At 45.3% G+C, this 11,965-nt stretch overlaps 1 protein-coding gene and 1 long non-coding RNA gene across 2 annotated transcripts; one reads left to right on the forward strand and one right to left on the reverse strand.

The window, feature by feature from the left end:
• Positions 1-1,033: 1,033 nt before the first annotated feature.
• On the reverse strand, positions 1,034-6,326 carry LOC143442667 (uncharacterized). The gene is made up of 3 exons (XR_013111023.1): positions 6,208-6,326; positions 5,703-5,824; positions 1,034-1,755 (listed from the first exon to the last, which is right to left on the reverse strand). It is a non-coding gene; the product is annotated as an uncharacterized LOC143442667 (long non-coding RNA).
• LOC117711889 (keratin, type I cuticular Ha3-I) lies at positions 5,923-11,168 on the forward strand. The gene is made up of 7 exons (XM_034507820.2): positions 5,923-6,345; positions 7,339-7,421; positions 7,916-8,072; positions 9,596-9,757; positions 9,856-9,981; positions 10,267-10,487; positions 10,652-11,168. The coding sequence occupies exons 1-7, from the start codon at positions 5,998-6,000 to the stop codon at positions 10,767-10,769; spliced, it is 1,215 nt and encodes a 404-aa protein (XP_034363711.1). The 5' UTR covers positions 5,923-5,997; the 3' UTR covers positions 10,770-11,168.
• The last annotated feature ends 797 nt before the right edge of the window (positions 11,169-11,965 follow it).

The following is an 11,965-nucleotide window of genomic DNA, read 5'->3' on the forward strand; positions in this document are numbered from 1 at the left end:
ATTTCTTTTTGTTTGTTTATTTATCTATTTTTGAGACAGGGTCTCACTGTGTAGTTTTGGATGTCCTGGAACTTAACTATGTAGATCAAACTGGCCTTGAGCTCAGAGATTCACCTGCCTCTGCTTCCTGTGTGCTAGGATTAAAGGCATGCGCCACCATGCCTGGCAAGAAAATTTTTCTTAACCCAAGATCTAGAAGACTTCTTCCTACCTTACCCTCAATTTTCTAGTTTGAGTTCTTATCATTATCCTCTAAGACAGCATCTTTCTGTATATCTTAGTCAGGACTCAAACTCAGCGTCATCCTTCTACCTCATGAGTACTGGGATTGTAGGGATACACAGCCCTGGCAGGCTCACTGCTCCTTTTAAAGGCATACGTTTCTCTGTGGTGCAACCAAAGCCCAAGCTTCATTTTCCTGCATGTGGATTCCCAGTTACTTAGACATTGCTCATCAAAAACAGTGTTCTTTCCTCTGTTAGTTGTGTTGGTACTCATATTGAAGAGCTTAGAAGGAAGTTTTAAAGCCAGCACATGTGAATTGTCCAGTGTTCTGTTCTTTTTTAAAGATTACTTTGGCAGTTTGATTCCATTCCCACTTGAATTTTTGAGCCAGCTTGTGAATATCTGTGCTTAAGCTAGCTGGGACTTTATTAGGCCTTGTTGAAATTTAAAGTCAGTAACAGGAATATTGTCATCTGTATTGTACCTGTATAACTTGCTGTGATGAGATACTTAACAAAGGTAACTTGAGGAAAGGATAGTTCTGGCTCAGAGTTCCAGAGATGCAGCTTATCACGGCAAAGGGAAGGGATGTGGCAAGGACAGGATGTGGCTGGCAACCTTGTTTTCCCAGTGGGGAAGCAGACCATGATGAATAGTTGTGTCCCACCTTCTGTCCCCTTTTTATTCAGCCTAGGATCCCAGGACATGCAACTACCTCACTTATATTTCAGATAGGTCTTTTCAACTCATTTAACTTAATCTAGGTAATTCTTCACAGACATGCCAAGAGATTTGTTTCTATCATAATTGTAAATCCCACCAAGGTGAGAAGATTAACTATAATACCATCTTAGTTGTTGAATCAGTGAGGGTATCTTATCCACCACCTTGAGGTATGAGAGGGAGAGGAGATGGACCATTCCCTGACCATCCTTCCTGGGTTCTTCCAATGTGTAGGAAACTGGTAGTGGGTTAAGGAAGGGTCAGGTTGTGAGGAATAGAATTTGCTGCTGTGTCTTGGCTGCTAAGATGAGTGGGGACTGCCACTCAGCTGCCAGGCCTACGATGCTTATGGAGCTGTGAAGAATGGGTACAGTCTCTTGTTCAGACACTAGACTCTCCTGATTCTCCTACAATGGGTCTAAACAAGGGCGTTTAGATGCTGAAATCCCCTGATGCTCTTCTGACATTTCTATGAGCATTTTGAGTCCATGCGTCTTAGTATTTTTGTGAATCTTTTTATTAAAGATGTTGACTTTTTTAAAACCAATTTTGAACGGCTTCACAAATGTCTTCCAGAAGGAGGATTATCCTTGAGTCCTTTATAACATCATTCTGGACTTCTTTCTGCAGATCTTGGGCTTTCGTAGTTTCTCTCTCATTTCCTCTTCAATGTTTCTGTTTTAAAAACCTGTTTGTGCTGTAGGCTGACAATTTCCTCATCGGTGATTTCTAGTTTAGTTATTCTCCTTTCGCCTTCATTTAATCTGATGTTTAATTTATCCGTTGGGTTTTAAAATTGATGTTAGCCTTTAAAAAAATAAGAATGTTTTAGCATTCATTTTAAATTAGATTTGGCTTTAATAATCTTTTTGTTTTAAAAATAAATAATTTGGGGTGTTTGTGTATGTATTCATGTGGGTTTACAGGCCACTGTGCACATGTGGAGGTAACTTAAAGGAGTCACTTCTCTCCTTCCAACATGTGGGTTCCTGGGTTGGGGCTTGGGCTGGCAGGCTTGGCAGCAAAGCTTTATCCACTGAGACATCTCACTGGCCTCAATAAATGCCATTTAAACAGAGATGTTCATGGTTTATTTAGATTTATTACAAATAGTAGTCAGTCATTAAAGCTAATAATACTTTGATTGATGAAATCACGACTAGACACATAAAAAAACAAAGAAAAATATATGTGTACTCTACATCTTAATACAAGAATGCGTGCAGCACTCTGTCAAAAATCCAACAAAATAAACATCCATCTCCAGATATTCACAAAACTATTTAGATCCCTTTAATTGTATACAAGTGAGTTTGTCATCTGGTAAAGGAGAAACCCCAAGCTAAAACCCAGTATGAAGACTCCCGAAATTCTGTGAAGGCCTTCAGAGCAAATCTTAATAAAATTATGTTTTCAAAACACAGTTGACAAATAATTGCAGTGCCTTTCCCTGCTGAGCAATCTTACTGGCCCACCAACCACAATTTTTAAGATAATATATACTAAACTTTTGTTTATGCACCTTTTTGGTGGAGGAAGTTAAGTATACTGCTGGAGAGTAGGGTTTTGTTGCTTAACCAATTACCGTTCTAAGTTACTCCAGACTGATGAGACACCAGTTCTGTACCTGATCGGGTATTGTTACACTGGCCTTTCTGTACTATAAGTATATTATCAACTTGAACAGAACATTTAAAACCAAGGAGAAGCCAAGGAAGTCTGGTATTTCTAGACTTATTAATACACCCACGTACATCCTAAATCCATCAACAGATCATAACAATGGATATTGATGGCCTTTACTGTCCCCCTCTGCATTTGATTTCTGGTTCCAAGTATGAACGGTTCTTTATTCTGAGCCTCAGTTTCCCCACTGGTAAACAGCATAGACAAGAAGACCACAAGACCCTGACATTCCTTTGTTCCAAGATCTCTCTTTGGACCATTTTGACATCCAGGGTCTACATGAGGAGGTGGAAAGGAAGTCAGGTGGGTTAAGGAAGGGCCAGGTTGTGAGGAATAGATTTTGCTGAAGTGTCTTGTCTGCTAAGATGAATGGGGACTGCCATTTAGCTACCAGGCCCATGATGCTTATGGAAAGCAGAGCTGTGAGTCTCCTGATTCTCTTACAATGGGTTCAGCCCCTTATTTAGACACTAAAATCTCCCGATGCTCGTAAGACATTTCTATGAGCATTTTGAGTCCGTGCATCTTGGTGTCTTGGATCTGTTGGGAGCATCTCTCCCCGAGCTGCACTTGTCCTCTGTTTCGAGGATAGTGTGAAGTCCTGCCTGGATGATGCATCACTCTTGAGCTAAATGGTCGACTATCAAATCACACTCTTCTTAACAAAGCTGAAGTGGTGTCTTACGCACAGGTGGTTTACACTGCTGTGCCTCCTGGATGATTGTTTCTAAGTCACAAACTGTTATGAATCATCGAGTTCAAACAAGCACAGCTTCTCTGAACTGCTTCTAGCGCAATTATCTTTCAAGGTCCAATCATTGTATAAAACTCTGATCCCTGAGACCGAAGCTAATACTGTTTATAATCAAGTATACTAATGCAATATGGTGGAAGTTCTCTAAGGAATGGACATCTTGCCTCTGCTTGTTTGAAAATTCAGTTTACTGAAGCTTAGTGTGGATATTACTCTATAGATATAGGTTTCATACACAGTAGGCATACCTGTGTGACACTAGGAGGGTCCTGACAACTTTTTGGTCTACTCAACACCCTCTCCAGGGTCCTGATCGTACATGATCTTGTGATGTAATTGGAAGTTCTCACAAGATGCAGACTCTGTCTGTCTCTGACTCTGTCTCTCTGTCTCTGTCTCTTTCTGTCTCTGTCTGTCTGTCTGTCTGTCTGTCTGTCTGTCTGTCTCTGTGTGTGTGTGTGTGTATGTGTGTACACATGTGTATATGGGCCAGAGGTCAATGTTTGGTCTCTTTCTCAGTTGTTCTTCACCTCAGTTTTTGAGACAGAGTCTCTCATTGCACCTGGGGCTCACTGCCTGGCTGGGCTAGCTGTCCAGAGAACTTCAGAGGTCTTCTGTGTCTATCTTCCCGCTGTTGTGATTAGAGCCATGTGCCTCTGTGCCTGCCTTCAAATGTAGGTTCTGGGGATCTGAATGATCTTTATGCTTGCATGGCGAGCACCTTCCTGACACCCATCTCTCTGGCCTGTGTGTCCTCCTCTTTCATAGGCTCTCCCTCCTGCTCAGCGTTGATGACATAAACTCACTCTCTTTGCTGTTTCTCCCATTGTCTCCACTTCTCTGGAATTTCCAAAGTCTGGCCTTCAGCTCTTGCTTTTCTCTCTATTATACTCTCTCCCTTTGCCCATCTCTGTACTTCTCACACTTGTACCCCATTCATACCCATGTCTGTCATTAACATCCCTGCCATGAACTCTATCCTTTGATTCTCTTTGCTCCCTTTTGCTGTTTGCCTGGATGTCTATAACAACCTCCTTGCCGGTCTATCTGCTTCTAGCTTTTTCTTTCTTTCTTCTTCTTCTTCTTTTTTTTTTCTAAAAGAAATGGTTGCCATTTGTTGAAATGGTGCCTTAAAACTTTTGTCGTACTCCAGGTTCCAAAACCCACATGGATGCTGATACCAGGGTGGTCCAAGTCTCTCATGGAGGACTGGTGGCATGTGACTCTAGCCTCATTAAAGAGCCTTATCTTCTACCATTTCCCTTCACTGATGCCAGCACTTACTCGGGTTCCTCTACCGTGCAGGATTCTCTTGCTGTGTTATGGTACATGCACCAAATCTCACCTGGACTTCCTGGTTTTACTCTCTCTGATTTTTCAAACAGCACACCGCGCTGTGTCCCAGCACAGAGCTCTGCCTGTGAACCTGCAATCCTGACGATGCTTGCTTTTCCCAACATGCAAACCTCTTATTTGCTATTTGTCACTTCTTGTTTCCGTCTTCACTTATTTGGCCCACACTCACTCAATGTGGTCATCACATAGCGGGGTTCTAGAACTGGGGCTCAAGGATGAACTGAGCCCCGTCCTTTCAGTCAGAGGCTTAAACAGAGAGATAAAGGCACAATCAGGACAATGCCATGCTCAAGGTAGAGCAAAAGGGTGCTCAGAGAAGAGATGAGACCTGACTAAAGAGGTTCAAAAGGGAACCGGGCTCTTTGTATAATAGCACTGTGACATGATGAAAAAAAGAACAGAAGCCGGTGTTAGATTTGTAACCACATAGCATCTCCCACCTGCGACACTTTGATTTGCTGTGTGTAAAATGGGAACGACGTCATTGACCTTGAAGACTTGTGCCAAGGGATGGTGAGATCCAAGATTTGTGAAAAATGCCTACCGAGACTGTCTGGGAACTGTGCAGGTTTCCAGCAAGTGGGAGCTCCCTCGACCTGTAGCACTTGTCCACCTTCCACGTCTCGCTGTGCCTAGTACCTTGCCTGAGACAAGCCTCGATCCAAGTGCTGTCTGTGATGTGATTGGTGGGTGGGATCTATAAGCAGGGTCACAAAGAAGCTAGGCTCTCTCAGCACCCGGCTCTCTGTTTTGAAAACGGTGACAATGACATTTGGAAATCGGACATAGAAAGAATTCTGCTTTTCTGTTTCACCAAGGAGGACCAGTCCAGTGGCTCACTCAAGTGCCAGGGACCTCACAGAGCAGCAGGACTGTCCCTTGACTTAACACACCCTACTAATGAGGGCTGGGCCTTTCATGAGACCTACCCTTTGAAGTCATAGCACCAAGCTCTTACCTCATGATGTACAGCATGGCAAGGAGTCCTGACTGAGGGAGAAGCCCAAGTAAAGCCTTTTATGAGGTGAGGGCGTCTTCTGAGGAAGCACAGCAAATGAATGGGGAGGCCTTTGACTGTCACTAAATGAGCAAAGTCAAAAGGAAAAAAAAAGAGAGAGAGAGAGACTGACTTATGCGTCCACACCCTGTTTGGAGTGAGTATAAATGCTCACCAGGGGAAGGGGACCCAGACCTCTGAGGCTTGGAGGATTCACACTGCGTCTTCAGCCAGGTACCTCATTCCCTCCAGCATCATGCCATACAACTGCTGCCTGCCCGCCCTGAGCTGCCGCACCAGCTGCTCCTCCCGGCCCTGCGTGCCCCCCAGCTGCCATGGCTGCACCCTGCCCGGAGCCTGCAACATCCCCGCCAATGTGGGCAACTGCAATTGGTTCTGTGAGGGCTCCTTCAATGGCAATGAGAAGGAGACCATGCAGTTCCTGAATGACCGCCTGGCCTCCTACCTGGAGAAGGTGAGGCAGCTGGAGAGAGATAATGCAGAGCTGGAACGTAGGATCCAGGAGAGGAACCAGCAGCAGGACCCTCTGGTGTGTCCTGCCTACCAGGCCTACTTCAGGACCATTGAGGAGCTGCAGCAGAAGGTGAGAGGGATGGGCATCTCAGGAGAATGTGTGAGACACAGAAATGACATGAACTCTTGGTGTGGTGGAAAATTTGATAACCACTAGTTGAGCAATTTAAGCACTTTTTTTTTCTTGTGGACTCTTCTATTTGCAGACTGGAGACTGTTAGTTTTGAATCTTGGCAGAAATTAGACTTAGTGGAGGTCATAGGGGTTTAGATAACTCCCCACTATTATTAAGAGTGGCCTGGGGGTGTTTCTGAGCTCTGAAATTATTTCCTTGAAGTAAGAGAAAAGAACTGAGCCAAAGAAGGAAGCCACATAGTAGGAATGACTTTTTTTTTTTTTTTTTTTTTTTTTTTTTTTTTTTTTTTTTTGTCTCTTAACTTGGCATGTTGATGCCCTGACCTCTGGTTGACCTCTTCTAGGCACCTTACCACCCTAATCTCATTGTCTTGACCTGGATGCCCCTGGGGCTCCCTTGGTGCATTGTGTCCAGTGGGGAGTCAAAGTATTCGGCTAAGCCCAGAAATATTAGACATTAAATAGAAATGGTCCCAGGCTCTCCAGGATGGCCTGGAGAATGGAGCAACCTCTGCCTAGGCCGCTGTGCCTGCTACTTTATGTATTTTTCTTGCCAATTTGACTGAAAGTTTATTAAAGTGTTTTTTTTGTTTTAGCTTTTAGAGACTTTCCAACTAAATATTAGTTGTTTTAAACAAATGCAAATTGTTTTTATCAGTTTCTTAATATTGCTTATTAAGAAAGTGGAAAAAAACAAGATTATTTGCTGATGCTTCTTTGTGTATTTGCGTGTCTGCCTCCAGATTTAGTCCCTCAGATATTTTTTGAGCCTTTTTTTTTGTACACAGATAGCATTTGATAGACACACAATATGCTGTGGCATTTTGTAAAAAAATTTCTATTACTTCCATATAAACAAATTAACAAGATTTCTCATGATGTAACGCGCCAATTCCCTGACCATTATACAATGTTTTGTGATCTCTAGATTTTGTGTGGCAAATCTGAGAATGCCAGGCTGGTGGTGCAGATCGACAATGCCAAGCTGGCTTCTGATGACTTCAGGACCAAGTGAGTGGGTGGATCCGTGGAATGCTGTTACTTGTCTCCACATCTGTTCTCTCCCTCCCCTTCCTCTGGCCTCCACACAGGCCAATGCTGATTAAGATTTTCCCTAGGATTTTCTCCAAGATCCACACTCCCTCCTCTTCCCTCTTCCCCTTTGTAGAATGGCATCTTCAGCCTCAACCTCAGCTCCCTGTCTGTGACTAGCCTAGACCTCTACTGTGCACAGAACTAAGTCATGAGAATGTGGGAAGTACATTCATCCTGAAAGCCTTGGAAGTTTGCCAACTCTTATCTCCTCAGATTCACTGTCTTTGTGAAAGTAATTAGCATGCATTTCTCTGCAGGATCTACTTCTGGATCTTGATGATTTAAGTAGAAGGGGATAGTTATAAAAACTGGTATCCAACATTCCTAGTTATCCAACAAAGCAAAACAAAGCAGAGTCAGGGCGAGGCATGTTCCTACCCAGTCTATCCCCGATTCTCCTGTGATTGCAGGTATGAGACTGAGCTGTCCTTGAGGCAGCTGGTGGAGGCCGACATCAACAGCCTGCGCAGGATCCTGGATGAGCTGACCCTCTGCAAGTCTGACCTGGAGGCTCAGGTGGAGTCCCTGAGGGAGGAGCTGCTGTGTCTCAAGCAGAACCACGAGCAGGTGAAGTCTCCCAAAGTGAAGCACACGGTCGGACTGGCCAGGACATGTTTGTAACTGCCACAGGCTGTGGGGAGAGGCTGTGGGTTGAGGCTCAATTAGCTCAGAAAGCTGTTCTCCAAACAGAAATGTATTAGTAGAGAATGAGTAATCTTGATAGGAGATTAAGATTTTCTGCCAGAGGCAGGGACAAGAATAAAGGAAGTTGGCTAGCTCGATCAGTAATGAGGAAAGGTCAGAGCTGAGGCAGGTGCTGTAGCCACTGTCACTGCCAAATGAGAGTGTATGTGGACACCTCGGCTGACTATGATTCTCCATTTTGAATGGCAAGGAGCAGGGTGGCTGCCTAATGAGAGGGCTGAGCTGGACTCAGCACACAATTCTTCATTGCCATCCAAAATGATGTCTTTCTGATGTCTGGGCTGCTTGGAGGAAACACGGAGTAAGGTGTTTGTCAGTCATCACCACACAGGAAACACACAACTGCAACTATGCATCCCAGAACTCTGCTGCCACAGTTAATGCTAAGCAAGAGCTTATCGGGCACCAAATTTGCTCCATGTACTTGAGAGCTTTGGAAGGAAAAAAAAAGAGAGAGATGTGCAGTTTAAAGGTTCTAGAACAGTGGGTCACGACCCCTTTGGGGGTCAAATGACCCTCTCATGGGGGTCACTTAAGACCATCGGAAATATCAAATATTTACATTATGATTTATAACAGCAGCACAATAACAGTTACGAAGTAGCAATGAAAATAATTTTATGTTTGGGGGTCACCACAACACGAGAAACCGTATTAAAGGATCCCAGCATTAAGAAGGTCGAGGACCATTGTTCTAGATGATTCTAGAAGATATATGGGGGTGTTAAAGATGAGATACAATTTAAGTCAGTCTGATGGATGCTTAAGCTCAGTTCTTAAGCCAAGTTCTGTTGGCACCACGAAGAGGTCAATAGTAAAATGTAGACATGCTCGATTTGTTTTCTTTGTAGTCAGACACTGTCCAAGCTTAAGGATAAAAACATGTAGGGATATGGTGAGGATATTTCAGGAAGACCTCTGAACCGGGCTTTTAGGGAGCAAGATTTGAATGGTAGCCGGGTATGTCTCAGCCCTGTTACTAAACCACGATATCCCTCTAAATAAAAAGTGTTATGTTTAGCATGAAGGGCAGAATGAGGTATGGGCTGGAAGATGCTTTGTGGAAAGGAATCAGTCTGTCACTGGCCATAGGGAAAAGGATGCTGGGAAAAAATGGAACCGAGATTGTAGAATGGTTCGATGCATTCTCTTAAGGAGAGCATCAAGATCCTTCGTGAGGCCAGGCGTGGTGGCCCACGCCTTTAATCCCAGCACTTGGGAGGCAGAGGCAGGCGGATTTCTGAGTTCGAGGCCAGCCTGGTCTACAGAGTGAGTTCCAGGACAGCCAGGACTACACAGAGAAACCCTGTCTCGAAAAACAAAACAAAACAAACAAACAAAAAAATCCTTCGTGAAATTTTGAATTTTTCCCTTCCCCCCACCAGGAAGTCAACACCCTGCGCTGCCAGCTTGGAGACCGCCTCAACGTGGAGGTGGATGCTGCTCCCACTGTGGACCTGAACCGTGTGCTCAATGAGACCAGGTGTCAGTACGAGGCCCTGGTGGAAACCAACCGTCGGGAAGTGGAAGAATGGTACACCACACAGGTGGGCATCTGAGCCCGTGGGTGCTCAGGAACTGAGTCCCCCAGGACTGTAGGGCAGGGTCTGATCCTGTTCCCCCTCCCTCCCCTTGGCTATTGCAGACTGAGGAGCTGAACAAGCAGGTGGTGTCCAGCTCAGAGCAGCTGCAGTCCTGCCAGGCCGAGATCATCGAGTTGAGACGCACAGTCAACGCCCTGGAGATTGAGCTGCAGGCCCAGCACAACCTGGTGTGTAGTGTCCAGACCTGCTGCTGAGCAGTGTGGAGTCGGGAGGCAGAGTCACTGGGGTGTCCTTGGGGGTCTCTCTCTCTCTGTCTCTGTCTCTCTCTGTCTCTCTGTCTCTCCCTCCCTCCCTCCCTCCCTCCCTCCCTCCCTCCCTCCCTCCCTCCTCCTCTCTCTCTCTCTCCCTCTCTCTCTCTCCTTAGCTCTTGAAGCCTGAGACTTCTTTGGAAGGCCATGCAGGAAGCTTCAGAGGGAACAGCTCTGTGACAGCCTTTGTCTTTTCCCCCACAGAGAAACTCTCTGGAGAACACCCTGACAGAGAGTGAGGCTCGCTACAGCTCTCAGCTGTCTCAGGTGCAGTGCCTGATCACCAATGTGGAGCACCAGCTGGCTGAGATCCGCTGTGACCTGGAGCGTCAGAACCAGGAGTACCAGGTGCTGCTGGACATCCGGGCCAGGCTGGAGTGTGAGATCAACACATACAGGGGCCTGCTGGAGAGCGAGGACTGCAAGTGAGTATGGCTGAATGACTTTTCCTTGGGGTGAGTTGTTTTCTTGGCAGGAAACCTTTCACCTGGACACATTCAAAGGGAGGGTCCTAGTCTGTGTTTTTAGTGTCTTCCTGTGTGTTCAACTCACTCTGCCCTAACTTTTTCCAATAATTTCCTGTCTCCAGGCTCCCCTGCAATCCCTGTGCTACAACCAACGCATGTGATAAGCCCATTGGGCCCTGTGTCTCTAATCCTTGTGTCACAAGATCTCGGTGTGGACCTTGCAACACTTTTGTGCATTAGAGATACCGTTGCCAGAAGGGGGACAAAGATACCAGTCACACCTTGGTTCCACCTCATCCCAAGACCTCAAAAAGTGACCACACTGGACAAAGACCAGTGCTTGGGGTCAGTTCCAGCCTGCAGTCATTTGTTGGTGTCATCCTTGGGCACAGGAGATGCAAAGTCTGTCTTTTGAGTAGCCTATAATATTCACACAAAGCCATATTTACATGTGCTATCCTATGCTTTAATAAAACGTATCTAAATGTGATTTGTAAATAGTTCTGTTGAGTATGGGAGAGCTGGTTGACAAGCTTGTGTAACAGAACATCAATGGACTTAACCTTTTTTGTGACACTTTCTGTCTTTTAAATGCAATACAAATCCTTGTTTGTCCTCCCAATAAATTCTTATTCTGGCATAAAAATCTGAATTGTCTGCTTCACTCAATATTAACCAGTGTTTTCCCACTAGATAAAAGGTCCAGTCACCCCCATAGATGGTTGTGATTTCCTTCAAGGAAAAAGCCTCTTTCTGATGTCACCCACTGGCCAGGACCGGCACCAAGAGAAGAGAAGAAAAGAGAAGAGAGAAGAGAAGAGAAGAGAAGAGAAGAGAAGAGAAGAGAAGAGAAGAGAAGAGAAGAGAAGGTGGATAAAGGTCTGGGTGGTGTTAGTGACCATGGCCAAGGTTGGTTTTGCTAGTAGATGGCATTTTTGTTGAGACTTGAAACTAGAGAAGGGACATCCAGAGGGAAAGAACATTCCAGGGGTGCAGCAGAGACAAGAGAGGGAACGAAGCTGTACCTTTGCAGCATGAGGGAGTCGGTGTGCCTGCAGTGATGAGCAGCAGTGGGGCAGAGTGGGGAGTGGCTGGCTGGGGGTGTGCAGGGCTCACTGTTTCTGTGAGAAGCTGATTTTATTTATTTATTTGTGTGTGTGTGTGTGTGTGTGGTGTCTCTTTCTCTCTGTATATGTGTGTGTATGGGTGTATGTGGTGTGTGGTGTCTCTCTCTGTTTATGTGTGAGTGTGTGCGCGCGTGTGCATGCATGCCTGAGTGCATGCGTGTGTGCACATTTGTGAGGAAGCCAGAAGTTGACACTAGACATCTTCCTCTGTCACTGTCCACGTTATTTGAGACAGGGTCTGCCCCTAAACCTAGGGCTCACCAGTTGACTAGACTCGTGGCCTACACGTCCCACAGATCCCCCTGTCTC

This window comes from Arvicanthis niloticus, chromosome 6, assembly GCF_011762505.2.
Source record: "Arvicanthis niloticus isolate mArvNil1 chromosome 6, mArvNil1.pat.X, whole genome shotgun sequence".
Lineage (NCBI taxonomy): Eukaryota > Metazoa > Chordata > Mammalia > Rodentia > Muridae > Arvicanthis > Arvicanthis niloticus.